We start from the raw sequence: 16503 nt of genomic DNA on the forward strand, positions 1-16503 counted from the left end.
CAAGAAATGTGAAAATTATATTCTACATCAGCAACTGTTAGCAGAGCCTTAAACTGAAAGGGACATAATTCATAAAGTGAACAAAAGCTTACTTTTTTGGCCATAGCAACACAGGGACAGATCTTTCCATATGAGAATAGTTTGATTTTCTGATGTATAAAGGCCTGAAGGCAAAAGCAGTTGCTCTTTTCTTACCATCATGCATCATATGCAAATTTACAAACTCTTCTTCATTCCTTTCCATATGGCAATGTATCACATGCTGGATGTTGTCATTTTCTCAGTGCTGGGAAGAGTCAGTATTCTCCTATCTAATAGCTATCATTCAGAGTTACTGAAGTCCCTTTTGTGGTGTGGCCTGTTGGAGGACTTGCCATTCTTAGCACAGCACATGTGGAGGTTACTCTGCAGCCAAGACATCTTCCGACAGAGAAGATGAAGTAATATAACAAGTGTAAAGCTTGATGAGACTCTTCAGAAGTTATTGGTTATTATGTCTGGACTACAGCTGTAATCTTTTCGGCTTTGTTAAGATTTGCTTCCCTGCAGTCCCATAGTCCTATCAAAAATTCTACAATGGGCTTTGAAAACCCAAAGCAAAGAGAATTGAACACATCTGAGAAGAGGGTTAGATAAGCAAGTGACTCTGTTTTTCTGAAGTTGTTGATTTGCTAAGAAAGATGCATCAGTGTCCACTCAGCACCTATATGGCTTAGAAACATTTCCAAATACTTGTTATTGGAGGTGAAAGTCTGTAAGTACAGTAAGTAGCAGCCAGATGGGCTAATTCTGCAGGTTCTGGAGTGGTATTCCATTTTGAATATTCATTAGATACCCTAATTTCATATTAGCACGAATATACAATATTCTTCTCTTACACATTTTCTTTTTTTAGGTAACTTTTTGCTATTCAATCCTTTGAATTTTTCTGCTTATGGTAATCACTAAGATAGTTCAAGTGTGTCCCATGTGTCTTTTGTAATCAAATGCTCATCTAGGGTCTATCTGAAACTTTCCCATTGCCTGTAAATGCATTTTATTGTGAAGATAACTAAATGAATGTCACCCCACAAATGAACTTTCACCTCAGCTTGTTAGTCCATAAAATCTAAGAGAGCTATTTATTTGGAAAATCAGGTTTAGAAAACTTACATAAAAATTGTAAAAGATTTATCATAGAACTTCAGTGGAAGATCCAAGCACCTTCTGTTAAGTAATGCAGCATAGCTGCATAGCTTGCCAAACCTAGATTGTGCTGTTCTCCCATATTGTTAATATGTTATTATGTTTTCATTTTCTTTCATTTTGGGATGGATTTCTGTCCTTCTTTCAGTTTTTTCATAGACAGGTTCCTATGCATTTACAGATTAAATTTGACCAAATTAGGAGGCTTTTGTCCATTATTGGTAAGCTTTCCAACTTATGGGAGAACAGTAGGACTGTCAATCTGTGTGCCTGCTCCTAATTTTGATGCAAAATCAGCTATGGTAGCTTGTATTACTTGAAGCAATGAAACTGTTGAAGGCAGCATAAAAACATCCATTTTTGTGGCTGTGTTGGGTGGGGAGAAGGAGGTGTGGGGAATACCTGTAACTGTTATGGCTCTTTCCAGACAGATCATGTGACTATGCCCTTTGGCTTCTCCAATACCAAGGCTCTTTGAGTGAGTAATGAGAAGACAATTATTTCAGGTGGCCAAAGCTGTCTCTGGACTGGTCCTCTTTCATCTGCCAGTGAATCAATTAAAAACCCCTTGTATGGAATAAAATAAGCTTTTTGAAATTATACCTTTAACAGTACATGCTCCATAAAGCAACAAAACCAGTAGTAGCTACTCTATGTAACAATTTCTCCCTACAGAGGCATGAGTTAAACGTAAATAAGTTTGCATTGTTTCTGGAATGTGAATTAATGAGTTTCCTACTTTTGCCTCTCATTTTTCTCCTTTCAGCCTGTCCCCTTGGTTTCTTTAAAGTGTCTGTGGGACATGACCCCTGCCTTCCATGCCCTGCCCACAGCCATGCTCCACTGCCAGGTTCCCGTGAATGTGTGTGTCAGAACCGCTACTATCGATCTCCTATGGATAATTCTGATGCTCCGTGCACTGGTAAGTATTTGGATGGAGTGTTTGAAAACAAGAAGGGCAATTAATGAGAGAGAGTGTGCCTGAATAATTCAGGGGAGTTGCAATTCACCTCTTTTCATGATCTTTGAAATAACCCAAAACTTCCTTTTGCTCCTCCAGTTGACTACAGGGTATATCCATTCACTGAATGTAGATGAGAATGTTCCCACATGCTTTTTACAATGTTGATACATTGGTGAAACTGTGTTTTGAGAATACTGGAGTGTTGCAATGCTAGATGCTCAGAAATGAAAAAAGGTTTAATTTTAGATGACTCATGCAACCTTAAATAAGTCCATTGCATGTATGCATAAGGTACACTTTTAATGAGAGAATAATAGACTAATTTCTCGTGAAATGCTAAGCTCATTTCATACAAGGGATAAATATTGTTCTTTGAAGGAGTTAACCAATATTTTCTTTGTCACTGAAAGTGTGAAGAACATATTTACAGCACAGAATTCAAACTCTGCAAATTCTGTTTATGGGAAAATAATGGTTTCATTGGCTTCCCTGTGGTTCTCATCCTTTATGACTTTTCACAGTCATTGATTATGGATATTAATAGGTCAAGAAAGAATAATTAGATGCAGAAAATGAAATAAGGTTAATGTTAGGACTCAAAAATATAGTTTAAATGATATATCACATGTCGCCCTTGAACTTTGTGGAAGTGACAGGGAAAAAAAATGTCCTAAAGTATCTTGCAAACACTTTATGGCTCTGAAATTAAACACTCAAAAATCAGGAAATATCATTGTGGCTTTTTCTGTAATCCTTTGCTTCCTATACTGCACAGAATCCATCTTCAACAGCATCAAGCAATCTTTACTCCACAGGGATTATTTTTCCCAAGCAGTTGTCTTTACATTGACTGTAATAAGACTCCTCAGGGAGAACTAACTATACTATACCACAGTGCAAATACTGGTTGGCTCAGTTAAGATCACAAAACAAAATTTAGTTCTGACATTTCCTGATGTACAAATGCTTCATCTTGTCAGTAATACATTTTTTTAAACAGTCTTCTGTGTGTAATTTTCCAACATAATTTATTTTTAACAGCATTGGAAATGTGACGCCCCAAGGAAATATAGCTATTGAGAATACTCAAATGCTCCACCAGGGACCTAAATTTGCAGCTGGAGAGATTTCCTACAAAGACCTCATCCACTTGTACTAGTAGAGTTGTCATAATTTGCATTTATCAGCATTAGAGAAAAGGTTTTGCCCATAGTTTTCTTCAACATTTCTTGACTATAGATTATGAGGATTCTTGGATTTCATTACAGCCTTTGGAGGGAAATGTTCTGTAAATCATGTTTTCCTTGTCACTTCCTGTCCCTGAGCTCAGCCTCTCTATCCCTGCCATTCCAGTCTTGCTTTGTGTCTATGCCCCGGTTTAGCAGTGCAGCACTGCTGCTTATTTTTACCTGTGTGAGCTTTTTACTTTCTAGCTCCAATGTCTTGTCCCATTCTCATAACCATGCCATCTTCTCACCATGTGCATTTTCCTTCTTGTCTTCACTGTCTCTGTGCCAGCGGGGGAAGTTTTTCAGCTGTCAGAGTTTACTCCTGATGCCATTCAGAAATCTGATAGCAGGAATAAGCATGGGGAAATGGGGTGTTCTGTTTACATAACAGATAGCACAGGCTAACTGAAGGCTGAGAAAGTTCAGAGATACTAAGTGCCAAAGCAAAGGATTAGAGGTCTCAGTAGAGACAAATCCTTACTAAGCTTGTGCAAAATTTAAAATTTCAAAGGCTTAGAGTTGCCCTAAACACTGGCTGTTCTTTTAGGGAAATTAAAAGTCACCCTTGAAACAAAGACCCTTCTTGTTAATTTTGTTTCTCTAAAATATTATAGTACAGTTAACTCCTTCGTGTCTCTAAGTATGATGTAGGAAAGAATGTTTTTATTAACCTCATTCAGGGAAACAACTAGAGAAGAGTGAGAAGACAAGCAACTTATTATTCTGTTCTGTTCCCCATGCTTTATCTCTTTATCTTCTCCTCCACATCTCTGCTATTCTTTCACGGGATTCTGATCTTTCATTCTGTCTTCTAGGTATCCCCTCTGCTCCTCGTGACCTTAGCTATGAAATTGTTGGCTCCAATGTGCTCCTGACTTGGCGGCTCCCCAAGGATCTGGGTGGCCGCAAGGATATTTTTTTCAATGTCATCTGCAAAGTGTGCCCAGCAGGATCCTCAGGGCCATGTGTGCGCTGTGGGGACAGAGTACAATTTGAACCACGCCAAGTGGGCCTGACGGAAAGTCGTGTGCAGGTCTCCAACCTCTTGGCCCGTGTGCACTACACCTTTGAGATCCAGGCTGTCAACTTGGTGACTGAACTGAGTCCAGAAGCACCCCACTATGCCACCATCAATGTTAGCACCAGCCAGACAGGTGAGGAGACCCCTGTATGTGTGTCCCAAAATTTCGACTTCTGTCTCTCATTTGATTTGTTTCTATCTTTTGAATCCTGAAGCTTTGTTTTCTTGTGTGCTGTGCCTTTTTTATCTTGCCCTGCTTCATGGTGCAAGACAGGACATGCAATCTGGGTTTGATGGGGATTTTGTGAGCTTGCCACAGCAGCTCTTAGAGAGCATGTCTTCATTTCCTCTTCACCTTCTCTTTCTCCTAGTCTCCTCAATTTCATCTTTCCTAGCACTTTTTACCTTCTCAATTTTCTTTTTGTCTTTCTGTGTTTTGAGATACTCTGTTTTTCCATCCATTCTTGTTTCTATATACCACCTTCCATTTTCCTTGTCTCAGTTCATACTCAAGTACACTATAACAAGTAGTATTGAGTGTCTCATCAAATCTCTCCACTCTTTCATTGCTGCACATCAAAGTAAGGAACTTGAAAATTGAGAGACATATAGGCATTGTGGGAAAGTGGGGGGGAAGATGAGGTTGACAAAGCATCTGCCACAGTGTATTGTCACCCTGCAATCAAACCTTGACAGTGTGTTGGGTGTCTCTCTTTAAGGTGCCTCTCTTGTTCGCTGAAACTGTTTCAGGGGAGGACAATTTTCTTAAAAAGCAGTGTGTACTGAATGGCTTCTTTTTGTGTTGTTTTTTTTTCTTGCTCTTCCTCAAGATCATTAGGAGTAAGCTTGAGATGAGCTGCCCTCGATTCGTAGTGACAGCTTATACTAACAAGGCCCTGCTTCCTCCATCACGTGGCCTGTCTCGTCCACAACTGCTGACTTCAATGCCTTCAGCAACTTTTCACTTTAACATGGCTTATTGTTGTTGGTGGTGTTATTATAACTATTATTATTTTTTTACTATTATTATTATTCTATAAGCAGGGATGGACATTTCAGAATCTTATGTTCTGAAGGAGACAAGGAGAGGACAGTAAGGCATAAAGGGTATAAAAAAAGCAAACTGGAGAAAGATAAGCTTTCAGAATAAATGGCCATAGTAAAAAAATTTCTCTCCATTGAATTAAAGGTGACCAAAGAAAGACCTTCCAGCCCTTGCAGTTTCTGAATATTCTGCTTATTCATACATCAGTCAGAGTTCTCTCACTTCTTCCAGATGCCGATCCAAAAAATCCTCTTCCCCACCCTCTGTCCCTCTGTTGGAGATATCTTAGGCAATATTCTGTGCTGGAACAGTTACACTTTTCTTCTTCTTTTTCCTCTGCTACTTCTTTGCTCTTCATCTTTGCTTCCAAAACACTGTTCATCTAAGAGCTGGCTTACTCCTAACAGTCTGCTAGCCCTGCTTCAAAGTATGATAGGATCCTTTGGTTACACAATCACATTTTTCTGTGGTAGCGTGATAATGATGTTCCTACTCTTCAGTGACTACGTGTTTGAAGACAGAATAAGAAGGGCTGGCACTGAAAAGCTTCCTTTAATATAGTAAGACTTAACCTTCTGTAGCAAAATCATCTGAAACCTGTTTGGATAGTAATAATAAAACCTGTTTGGATGGTAATAGTATGACACGCAAATAAGATATGCAAATTACCAGAAGGAAAAACTGTCTGGACAAGAGAGGAGGGAGTTGCTCTCAACTCAGGTTTGAAGTGCTGAGGGTGAGTGCTTAGAGAAGTGTCAAAATATATAGAAAGATGTTGGGAGGCTGTTCCAAATGTCATGAACTGCATGAGAAAATGCTATTATGTAATTGTAGTGGCATTCTGCTTCTTCACAGATGGGAAACTGACACAAAGAAAGCAAGGAACTTAAAATCCAATCATATTATTAAAAAAAAGTCTGACTAAAATTTTAATGATTATTTTAACATCTTCAAGTGTACTCATCAGGTAAACAAATAATCTCAGGTGTTAGGACAGAAGTCAGGTTTTCATTTAAAGGATTGTGAAAAGTCTTTCTCTGTGCATAGCTGTAACGCTTTTTCAATTTTTTTCCCCTGCACCTTCCATTGAACCATGTAGTAATGTCTGTTGCCAGAGACATGCTACTGAACTTATTCATTCAGGCAGTTGTTACATTCATGGAAAGAAGAGGAAGGGATAAAGACAGTAGAGACTCAAATGTTGGAGGAAATCTATGCAGACTTTTAAAAGCAAGTAGATTTTTTTTTTTTTTTTTTTTACTAATGGAGATATGTGAGGATAAAGGTTATGTGACCTAGGTTGCCTTGTACCTGCGAAAAGATATGTAGCAGCCTTCTGCATCAGCTGGATTCAGAACAGTGGGACCTGGCAAAACCAAAAATCTGTAGAACTGCAGAAATGAAAGCTAGACAATCTGAGGCATGTGTAAGAGGCTGCAGACGTGACAGAAAATTGTCACGTGAAATGGTGTAAGAAGAGGAAAATAATTAAATGCCAAGTTTGATTATGAGATTATTAAAGGAAATGGATGAGTTGCTTGAAGATGTTGCCTTTTCCAAAGAGAGACAAAAGAGTCCAGTAGACTTATTTGCCAAGACCAGGGACACATGCAAGCCATTTTCTTGGTCAAAACCACAAAAGGAATACAGAGAGCTGTCAAAAGTTACATGCTACTGTGTTTAGCCAGGTTAAAACAAACAGGTGAAGCAAGTGGAGTGTGAGCTCTGTGTTCATTGTCCTCTGAACGAACTAGTTAAACTAATTAAACTAATGAACATTAATTTTCAAAGTAACAACTGTTTGTTTATTTATGATCTAATTGCCAACACAGAGCACTTGGCAAAGGCCCCTAAGAATTTAGCTATATTGTTTAATTCTTACCTACAAAACACAAAAATACTCTTAAGGTTTAATTTTTCCCTTAGTGACATTTGTCAACTCTGCCATCATTAGCAGATTTACCCAGTTATGACTGGGATTTAATGAATATTTCTATGGTCACTTCACAAAAAAAACCACAAAACAATCCAGTTTCTCTCTTTACTATGCCCTGTGTCTGCAGCATGAACAGAGAATTAAATGCGCTTATTTTCACATGCCAGGTTTCAGCAACTGGTTAAATGAATACTGAAACTTTTTGAACAAGTAGAAATAGGAGGTGCATAGTAAAACATGGCATCTTGTGGCATAAAAGATTTTTTCCTGTTTATTAGGCATGAGTGGAAACCATACACAAAAAGTAGTAATAACAGAGGTAAGGGAAGTGAAAGTAACTAATGAGTTTGCTTTTCTAAAGCACTCTTCATCCACCGGAAGTACAAGGTTATAACAGAAGACAACACAGGATACGTTTTAAGGTTTTTCAGGTATTTAGAGAAAGGGTTAAAACTGAACTGAAGTCTGTGGAAAAGACACATGACATTTTCAAAATAAAGATATTAAATGCTAAAGAAGGGAATTTCCATACTGCATTCAGACTAATCTTCCTTGAAGATGATATGTGGGAAGATGTGTGCAACAAAGCTAGGGTCTAGAGGCATAGATGAATTTGATCAAACCATGTGAAACATGATGGGAGAGACACTGGATGCCTTCAGAAGCATATGGAGTAAGACAGAATGGGAAAAAAGTCAAAAAATAACTAGAAAGAAAACACAGGCACTGGCAGGGTTTCATTTGAATCCAAATTAAGTGATAACCTCTGAGCCAGCTGTCTGAATTCCTGTTGTAGTCCACGGATGTCTAGTCAGTACTGCTCAGTGAATTGATTGAACCATCTGGTCAGAATCAGAAAATGGCTTAACTCATAAGAGACCTCTGGAGGACATCTCTAATACCCCTGCTGAAGCAGGATCACCTCAAGGAGGCTGCCCAGGACTATGTCCAGACCACTTTTTAATATCCCCAAGGAGGGAGACTCAACAATCCCTTTCGATAACCTGCTCCAGTACTAAGTCACCATCATGGTAAAAAGTGTTTCCTTGTGTTCAGAGGGAACCTCCTGTGTTTCAGTTTGTGCCCATTGCCTCTGGGCCTGTCATTGGGCACCACTGAAAAGAGCCCGGCTCTGGCTTCTTTAAATCCTTCCTTGAAGTATTTGTGCATATTCATGAGATCCTTGGAAGCATTCTCTTCTTCAGGCTGAATAGTCCCAGGTTTCTCAGGCTCTCTTCCTCTCACCTGAGAGACCCTGGCGTAGCCAAAACATCTACTCAGGAGTGCAGAAATGGCATAGGAACAGTAGAAGACCCCGCACCTACTGAAATGCTGGGTAGGTGAAAACCGATAGTACATATTAACATCAGAATGGATATGTTTTAAGTAAAACACAAGTCAAACTTTGCTAATTGACTTTGAGTCTTTCTTCTAGGTAGGGGAGATATTGTAGATTGGGAAGAAATGAGAAGGCTGGGAAGAATAACTGTTGGAGGTGGGAAGGAAAGGAATGAGAAGAGGTGAGGGGGCAGGAATTGAGGGGAGATTGAACTCTGATCATTATGCAAAATTTTCATTCGATACTAGAAGGAAGTAGGCTCTTCCCTGGCAGTGTAACTGTGTACTTAGGTTTGCATCTCTCCCTGTGTGTGCTTTAAAGTTAAATTTTTCACAACACTAAAATGTCATGGAATCTGCCTTGATCAAATGTTAACTGGCCAGTTATCCCATTGTCCTCACATTATCATTTGAATTCAGTGTTCTTCATTTTTGTCTTAATTGCTACATATGGTCTTAATTGCTGCTGCCTTCCATCCTTGTCACAATATTGTCATTCGCACGTGTAGTAGTTGTACAATCTTGTTTGAAAGAGAAGCAGTTGTAAGAAATGAAAGAGTAAGGATGAGTGAAAGCATTTTATTGTTTATACTCTTATATTTTTGTTTTATTTATATTTTTAACTGGTTCCCACTTGCCTGAGCTATTTGACACCCATTTCATTTGTGTCTTTCAGCATAACTGTATGTTGTTATTAAAAACAGTCTTTCTCTTTTTGACAATTATGAGGGAAGAAAATGCTATTCCACAGTTTTTGATGATTTGTCCGTGCTTTATTCCTCATATTGAGGAATTTTATGTCTGTGGTGTATAACCAGTGGAGTTAGATGGCAGCTTTTCATTGGCGTGCTTTTTCTGGAAAATTTTAATGTTGCTGAAAATGTTACTTCCATTAGGAAAATGAGGGTTCCCTAGCTGCCTACCTGGAGGTTTCTTGACAACATGACTTTTTGCTTGCAGAGGGAAAGCAAAACTTGAGAAGAGCTTTGTGGACAGATACCTGTCAGACTGAAAGATCCTCTTTCAATTATCCTGAAATTTTTACTTGGAAGTCTCTTCCTAAGGAGAAACTCATATTCTTTTTGCTTTTGCATGAACCTGGAGAGTGTACGTGTATGTATAAATTCATGGATGTTTTTTGAATAAGTGGATTTTAATTCTCCAGAAAGCTTCATGTGCACGTGGCTTTAACAACCATTCATCTCCCTTTCTGATCTGAGGACATTTTTTAGAAGAATTAACTACTTCAGGAAAGGGTCTGATATTAAATAGGTGTTTTGTACTTCTTCTGTCTTCAGAACATGTGAATGGTGCCTCTAGGAGGACAAAAAGAAGAAAAAACTACCCCACATAGTAGCTTGGATTTTTTCTCATTGTAATCTAATTTTAATTCAGTGATCAGTGTTTGAAATCATTAATTATATTATCTTCAAGATAAAATTTTGTTTCCTTCCTATTGATTTAGTGAGTTTCAGCTTAGAGAGAAGTAATTGCAATTACACAAGTCTCAAAGTCTTTAACTGACCTTCAAACTTTTAGAATAGCCAATAGAAAGATTTCTAGGATTGGTACACACAAGTTTGTATTTGCTTTCTTGTTTAGATTCATGATTCCAAAGCCCTTTTTTATGTTTGATATCCAGATCCTGCTTTGTGTATGAAGGAAAGTGTATATTTTCCCACAGTAATTAATATCTGACCTAGACTATAAGCACTTAATATCATAATGGAATCAAGAAAGCTAACAGATTCATCTGGGTTGTACACCAGGCTGGCCTGTTCAGAAAAAACCCCAGAAACTTAGCAAGCTGTTTAAGAACAGACAGAAAAACTGTGTGTGAAGCTTCCACACTTACACAATTAACAGGGACCTTTAAGTGATGGTTCCAAGCAGCAGTGCTGGTTAGAAGCCCATTCAGGCTGGGCTTTTGTGGTTCAAAGGCCCAAACAGGGACTGGAAGTCTCACATATAGTGGTAGTTTTGACATTTGAGCAACAGTCCTGACAGGGTTTGGCCTGAGATCCAGGAGCTAATCTGAACGCAAGGCTGCATATCAGGCTATGAAAATGAGTTGCTTTCGTTCTCTATGATCGACATCTGAACTGGGACCATTGAACTGAAGAATGCTTCACAGTCTGTTCCTTAATGCATCAGTGTCCTTATCTGCCTCCATCTTCTGGTTTGCAACAGTGATCCAGTAGTGAAAGGCCTCCATTGCTCTGATAGCCCATACTTGATTTTTTTCCCAAAGTAAAGAATTACTAACTGGGGGAGAAGCAGAAGAGAGGTAGTGTGCTCTTCTTTTGCTCTGACCACTATTACATTGTTTGTCCAAGCATGATGCTAAGAAGAAGGCAGTGGCACTGAACACCTTGTCATCTTATATGCAAAAATTTCAGCTTTGAAGGTCAGAATGATGTTTCACTACAATATATATATAATTTCGTAATTCCTGTGCATGATCAGTTGGATGTGGATTTCTTCATTTTCCTGCTGTCCAAGTTGTCAGTGACTGTATCTCACAGTAGAGTTGAATTGTGCCTGGATTTCTTCTGATTATTTTATAAAGTATTTAAAAAATGCAAATTAATGGCAATTAAAGGAAGAGCTGACATAAGTTATTAACTCATCATATGAATATTAAATTATCTTTGTTGTTAAGCCTATCCCTTCGCAATCTCTCCTTCCTCTCTTTTATTCTAGTCCCCTCTGCTGTCCCTATGATGCATCAGGTGAGTCGTACTACCAGTAGCATCACACTGTCATGGCCTCAGCCAGACCAGCCCAATGGGATCATCCTGGATTACCAACTACGCTACTTTGACAAGGTGAGCAGAAAGTGATGTAGTGCTGGTCGTTGTATAGCTGTTATGCAAAAAAGAACAGGGAAATATTCTGTCTGGAGGTGCACCCCTGGATCGGGATTGATAACGTGGAGAAGAGTGCTTCAATTATGAGGGAAGAATAAGCTGTAGCGAAACCAGAAGTTCATAGTATATGCTTCATCTAATATCAGTCCATCTGCATTTTCTACCTTGGAACCATGTAGGGACAATGTAAATAAAAAAAGTGAAGACACTTGTAGCTAAGCTAAAAAGTTGTGGCTAACAATCTTGCTAGGTTGTTTAGTACCAGCTGACACAGTGGAAGGAGCTGAAGTTTCAAATGTATATATTGGAATTTGACTCACTGCAACATTCTGTAACATTTTTATGGAGGGAACTCCTGTGTCCATATTTATGCCTGAACAGACATCTCTAAGAAATTTTGGGAGGACGAATGGACTCTTTCCTTCACTAAGTGGCAGGTATCAGTTACCTGTTTATGCGCTGGAATTACAGGATGGTAAATATTAAGTTGATCTCTTCACATCTTTCATGACTCCTAATGCAACTGATTTGACAAGAAGAGGTATTTAGGGCTATTGAGATAAGCTCCCATTCCATGTTCTTGATCTTTCGCATAACTGTTTTTGCAGGATTGTGCAGGACTACTTTTTTTCTATAAGCAAAGAGGCCTGCTACGTGTAATAACATGTCTAGCAGCTTCCTGGATACAGCATTACCTGTGTTCTTGCTCTGGATTGTCCTAGAAGAATATATGAGATTGTAGGAGAGAGCTTGTAGAAGGGAAAATTTCATGACAGGCTAGGGCTTTTTTATGGATATGCTTAGCAAGGAACCACAGGACAAGGTACTTTCATCTCTCACTTCTGTTTAAGTCAAGACTGAGGGCCTTTGACAGAGCTTTGTGGGAGGCCCAGGCCTAAGGTTATGAAAAGAAGCAGTGAAGAACAGTGAGTAGTATGCAAGGAAGTCAGGTCTGGAATAGCAGTTGGGAGGCTCTGTAGTGAATTCAAAGAATATTGGGCTGACATGGAAATTAGCATTCTGTGTTGAGGAGAGACAGCATTGTGGGCAGAAGTCTCACATTCCTTTTTGGTCACTGACATTCACAGGCAGAAGATGAGGATAATTCATTCATCTTGACTAGTGAAACCAACATGGCCACTATATCAAATCTGAGCCCAGGCAAGATCTATGCCTTCCAAGTACGAGCTAGAACAGCTGTGGGCTATGGTGCATACAGTGGAAAGATGTATTTCCAGACTTTAATGGGAGGTAAGTGGTACCATTTTGTATTCAGATCTGCACATAACCATCTTTCACTTGTGTATGCTCCTGAGTGTATTAGCTTATCCTCTGGAGGGCTACTACCAGACACTCCTACTCAAATTGGATTTCTGTATAATTTGCATATGCGGATTTGTTCACTCAAAGATGCTGTCAGAGTGTATTGTTTATAGTACCACTGTATTCCCCAGTCCTACTTGTTGTTGCCTCTGCACCTCTGACCAGCCAGAGCAGAGTGTGTCAGCAGAATTATCTTTAGGAGGGTGTTATAGTACATGCTGCTGTGGTTTGGTCTCCAGCTGTCACAGCATATCTTATGGCTGAATGCTCTGTAAAAGTCTAAAGACAGGTGGTACATGGAACAAATACCCAGAAGCTTGTCTTCCAGCAGTATTACCATCCATTCATGCAAAGACCAGCATATTACCTTGTGATACTCTTTGGTCTGCATCAAAGCTACTCATGTCATCTATAAGTTAAATTAATAGGGAACAATGGGATCAAAGCCCTGGTGTAGAGCTAGCCTATACTTAAGTGGCTAGTCAGGTGTCAGTAGACCAGGGAAGGAAAAGTGGATTCTGAGGGAACACTGGCTTTTCAGAAGTACGAAGGCACTGGAAAAGCACAGTGACTGAGGGGGTGAAGGGATAACCAAGTCAAGCATTTGTTGAACTGTCAGGACAAGGCTGGGAAGCAAAGGGCTGGTAGGGATGGAATTGTGGGTAAGAACTAGTGGAGTAGAAGGGAAGCTCTAACAGTTCCTGTCCTCTGCATTTGTGTTTGTGTATGCATGTGTCTTCCTTGCTAGGGGAGCGCTCGGACGTGGTGCAGGACCGACTGCCGCTTATCGTGGGCTCAGCACTCGGTGGTCTAGCCTTCTTGGTAATTGCTGCCATTTCCACCCTTGCCATCATCTTCAAGAGGTGAATTCCTTGACCTGCTCATGTGCACTGCAGACACTGGAACTTTCTTACCCCTGCTACATAACTACATGCCAAGGGAAACAGCCTGATCTACATTTATCCAGATGTGCTTGAGATGCCATTTCCTAATTAAGGAAAAATTCTGCCCCATTACTGCTATCTGAGGAGCATCTCCTTTGGTAAACTACTCATGAATGTAGAACTGACTTTCAGATACAACAACAGAGTTAGAGCTCTTAGATACAGGCCCCCGGTAAAGCTGATTTCTTTCCACAACAGAGCAGATTTTGAAGGTAGAACTCTGTTTTTGCCATCTCAGCAGTATTTAAAGAGATAAGCCTGAATAAAAGAATAATACACAATGTATTATTCTGTTGTCATTCTGTTAGAATGTCGTTCTGTTAGAATGACAGAATTAGTTATGTCAGTAAAGAAAAGTAACTTTTCATGATAGTGTCTTCAGAAGCTAATTGAATCAGTAGCTAGAAGGTCTTGTGCTGAAACAGCAAAGCATTTAAGTTGACTCATCCATATATATAGCAGGGATGACACAGGATACCACAGAGTTTGATTTACAATCTGGTCTAATTAACATGATCTAGAAAAGACTGAAACTAGCATGAATTTCACATTTTGGGGAAAAATATTAACACTGTTGGGAACAAAGTGACTTGAAAATAGAAGGTATGTTTAGAGCAAACCAGTAATAGGATGAAACTTATAAAACAACAAGATCATGTGGGGAAAAAAAATGCCTGAATCACACACAGTTAAGACTATGAAATCTGAGAAACACCTATGCTAAGATGTATACTTACTGAAAGTTAAATGCATTTGTGCAATAAATATTACAATAAGAAGTACCATACCTTTTTTGTTCTGCACATGCAAAGATGACATCATGGGACAGATTTCTGTTCATCTGGCTCTGTGTGGTTGGCTTTGAGTACCATACTTATGAAAATAGTAAAAGTAAATGCTGTTAAGAGACCAGGAAGAAAAATAGAGAAGAATTAATCCTTGGGGAAAATGTATACAAATTAGGCATTAGAGTAAATGGCTCTGAGAATGTTTTTGAAAAACTTAAAAAGGCATCACGGAAGATGCTTTAGATTACTATGGAAAAATAATAACTTGTTATAATTAAATGACATTAAAATGCAAATTTAGCCTGAATAGCAAGATAACTTCCAACACAGTAACGTAAACTGCAATATTTTTTCTCAGGCTAGTACTGGAGGCCCTATAATTTGTCATATCTAAAGTGGGGATGCAAACAATGCTGTAAAAAGTAGCACATTGAAAACAAGCATGCACTAGTTTTCAAGAGATGGGCAGGATCTTAATACCCATCTTCTGCCCCTAAATTGAAGGGTATTCTGAGTCTTGCATTGAGAAGGCTATCTCAACATCCTATGAGGGACTCTTGTGTGTATTTTGACTTTCCTTTCCTTTATGCCCTGCAGTAAAAGGCAAGAGACTCCATACACAGATCGCCTGCAGCAGTATATTAGTGCACGAGGTAAGTGTTCTTGAGCAACCAATGGCAAGGTCCTCATGAACACCCATGTCTCTCAGGGTTTGATTCTGGTAATGTTTTGGGCTGTCTCCTCCACTGCAGGACTTGGAGTGAAGTATTACATTGATCCTTCAACCTATGAAGATCCCAATGAAGCTATTCGAGAATTTGCCAAAGAGATTGATGTGTCCTTCATCAAGATTGAGGAGGTCATTGGATCAGGTAGTGTGAGAATCTGCAGATTTTGAAGTGTCTTCTTGTTTACCTTGAGACCTGGCACACTGCTGGCCTGAGGTGGACCCAATCATGGTATATTAAGTGTCCCAGGAAACTTACCTTCATTTTTACCAAAATTCATCTTAACCTACTTGCATTTTGATGCTGACTCCAAACTGGGTTTAAAACAGCCTTTGAAAACTCAGAGCTCCTAATTTGAACCCTGAAGATGTAGTCTCCAACCTGACTGAATTCAGAGCCTTCATCAAGAACTCTACCTTAATCCAAACAGTCCTAGTAACCATATTTCCAAACAGTGGCTGGAGTTTTCTACAGTAGAATGTTTTAGTACACCTGACTAAAATTCTTCGCTGTGTTTCCTTACTTGAGGTGTATTTCTTCCCTCCCTGACAGGTGAGTTTGGACAGGTGTGCTTTGGGCGCCTGAAACACCCAGGGAAGCGTGAATACACAGTAGCTATTAAGACCCTGAAGTCAGGTTACACAGATGAGCAGTGGCGGGAGTTCCTGAGCGAGGCCAGCATCATGGGGCAATTTGAGCATCCTAATGTCATCCATCTGGAGGGTGTGGTCACCAAGAACCGACCAGTCATGATTGTCACAGAGTTCATGGAGAATGGATCACTGGATTCCTTCCTCAGGGTACCACAATCAGAGCCTCCTACAACTGTTACCTCTTCATCTTACTGTGTGCCAGTCTCAGATCTGATAATTTTGCCTGTTCTTCCTCTTCACTCCTGTCTCTATAAGTCCTCAGTTTCCCTGTTCAGGTGCAATAGAAATTACCGCAGTAAGTGGTTTGGGGCCAACATGGTGAAAATATTCCAAAAGCACACTCATAATACAAAATTTCTTCATTATTTTAGACTTCTCCAGCTCAAATAATTAGTGGTAAACAGCAATAAGCTATTTGTGTTTGTACGTAGCCTTCCAGTTCCTTACGTGCGTGCTCCAAAGTCTGTTTTTCTACTAAT

General features: G+C 39.4%; 1 protein-coding gene across 2 annotated transcripts in view; it reads left to right on the forward strand.

Moving 5' to 3' along the window:
- Window positions 1-16503, forward strand: part of LOC309442760 (ephrin type-B receptor 5) — a 67062-nt gene that overhangs the window by 43763 nt on the left and 6796 nt on the right. For both annotated transcript variants that reach the window (XM_082058934.1, XM_082058935.1), the window contains exons 5-12: window positions 1952-2107; window positions 4194-4532; window positions 11422-11546; window positions 12677-12839; window positions 13660-13774; window positions 15241-15296; window positions 15396-15515; window positions 15924-16171. In XM_082058934.1, coding sequence (XP_081915060.1) covers window positions 1952-2107; window positions 4194-4532; window positions 11422-11546; window positions 12677-12839; window positions 13660-13774; window positions 15241-15296; window positions 15396-15515; window positions 15924-16171 — 1322 coding nt within the window. The remainder of the gene's footprint in view (window positions 1-1951; window positions 2108-4193; window positions 4533-11421; window positions 11547-12676; window positions 12840-13659; window positions 13775-15240; window positions 15297-15395; window positions 15516-15923; window positions 16172-16503) is intronic.

Source organism: Streptopelia decaocto (genome assembly GCF_964273445.1).
Source record: "Streptopelia decaocto genome assembly, chromosome: 1".
Taxonomy (NCBI): Eukaryota; Metazoa; Chordata; class Aves; order Columbiformes; family Columbidae; genus Streptopelia; species Streptopelia decaocto.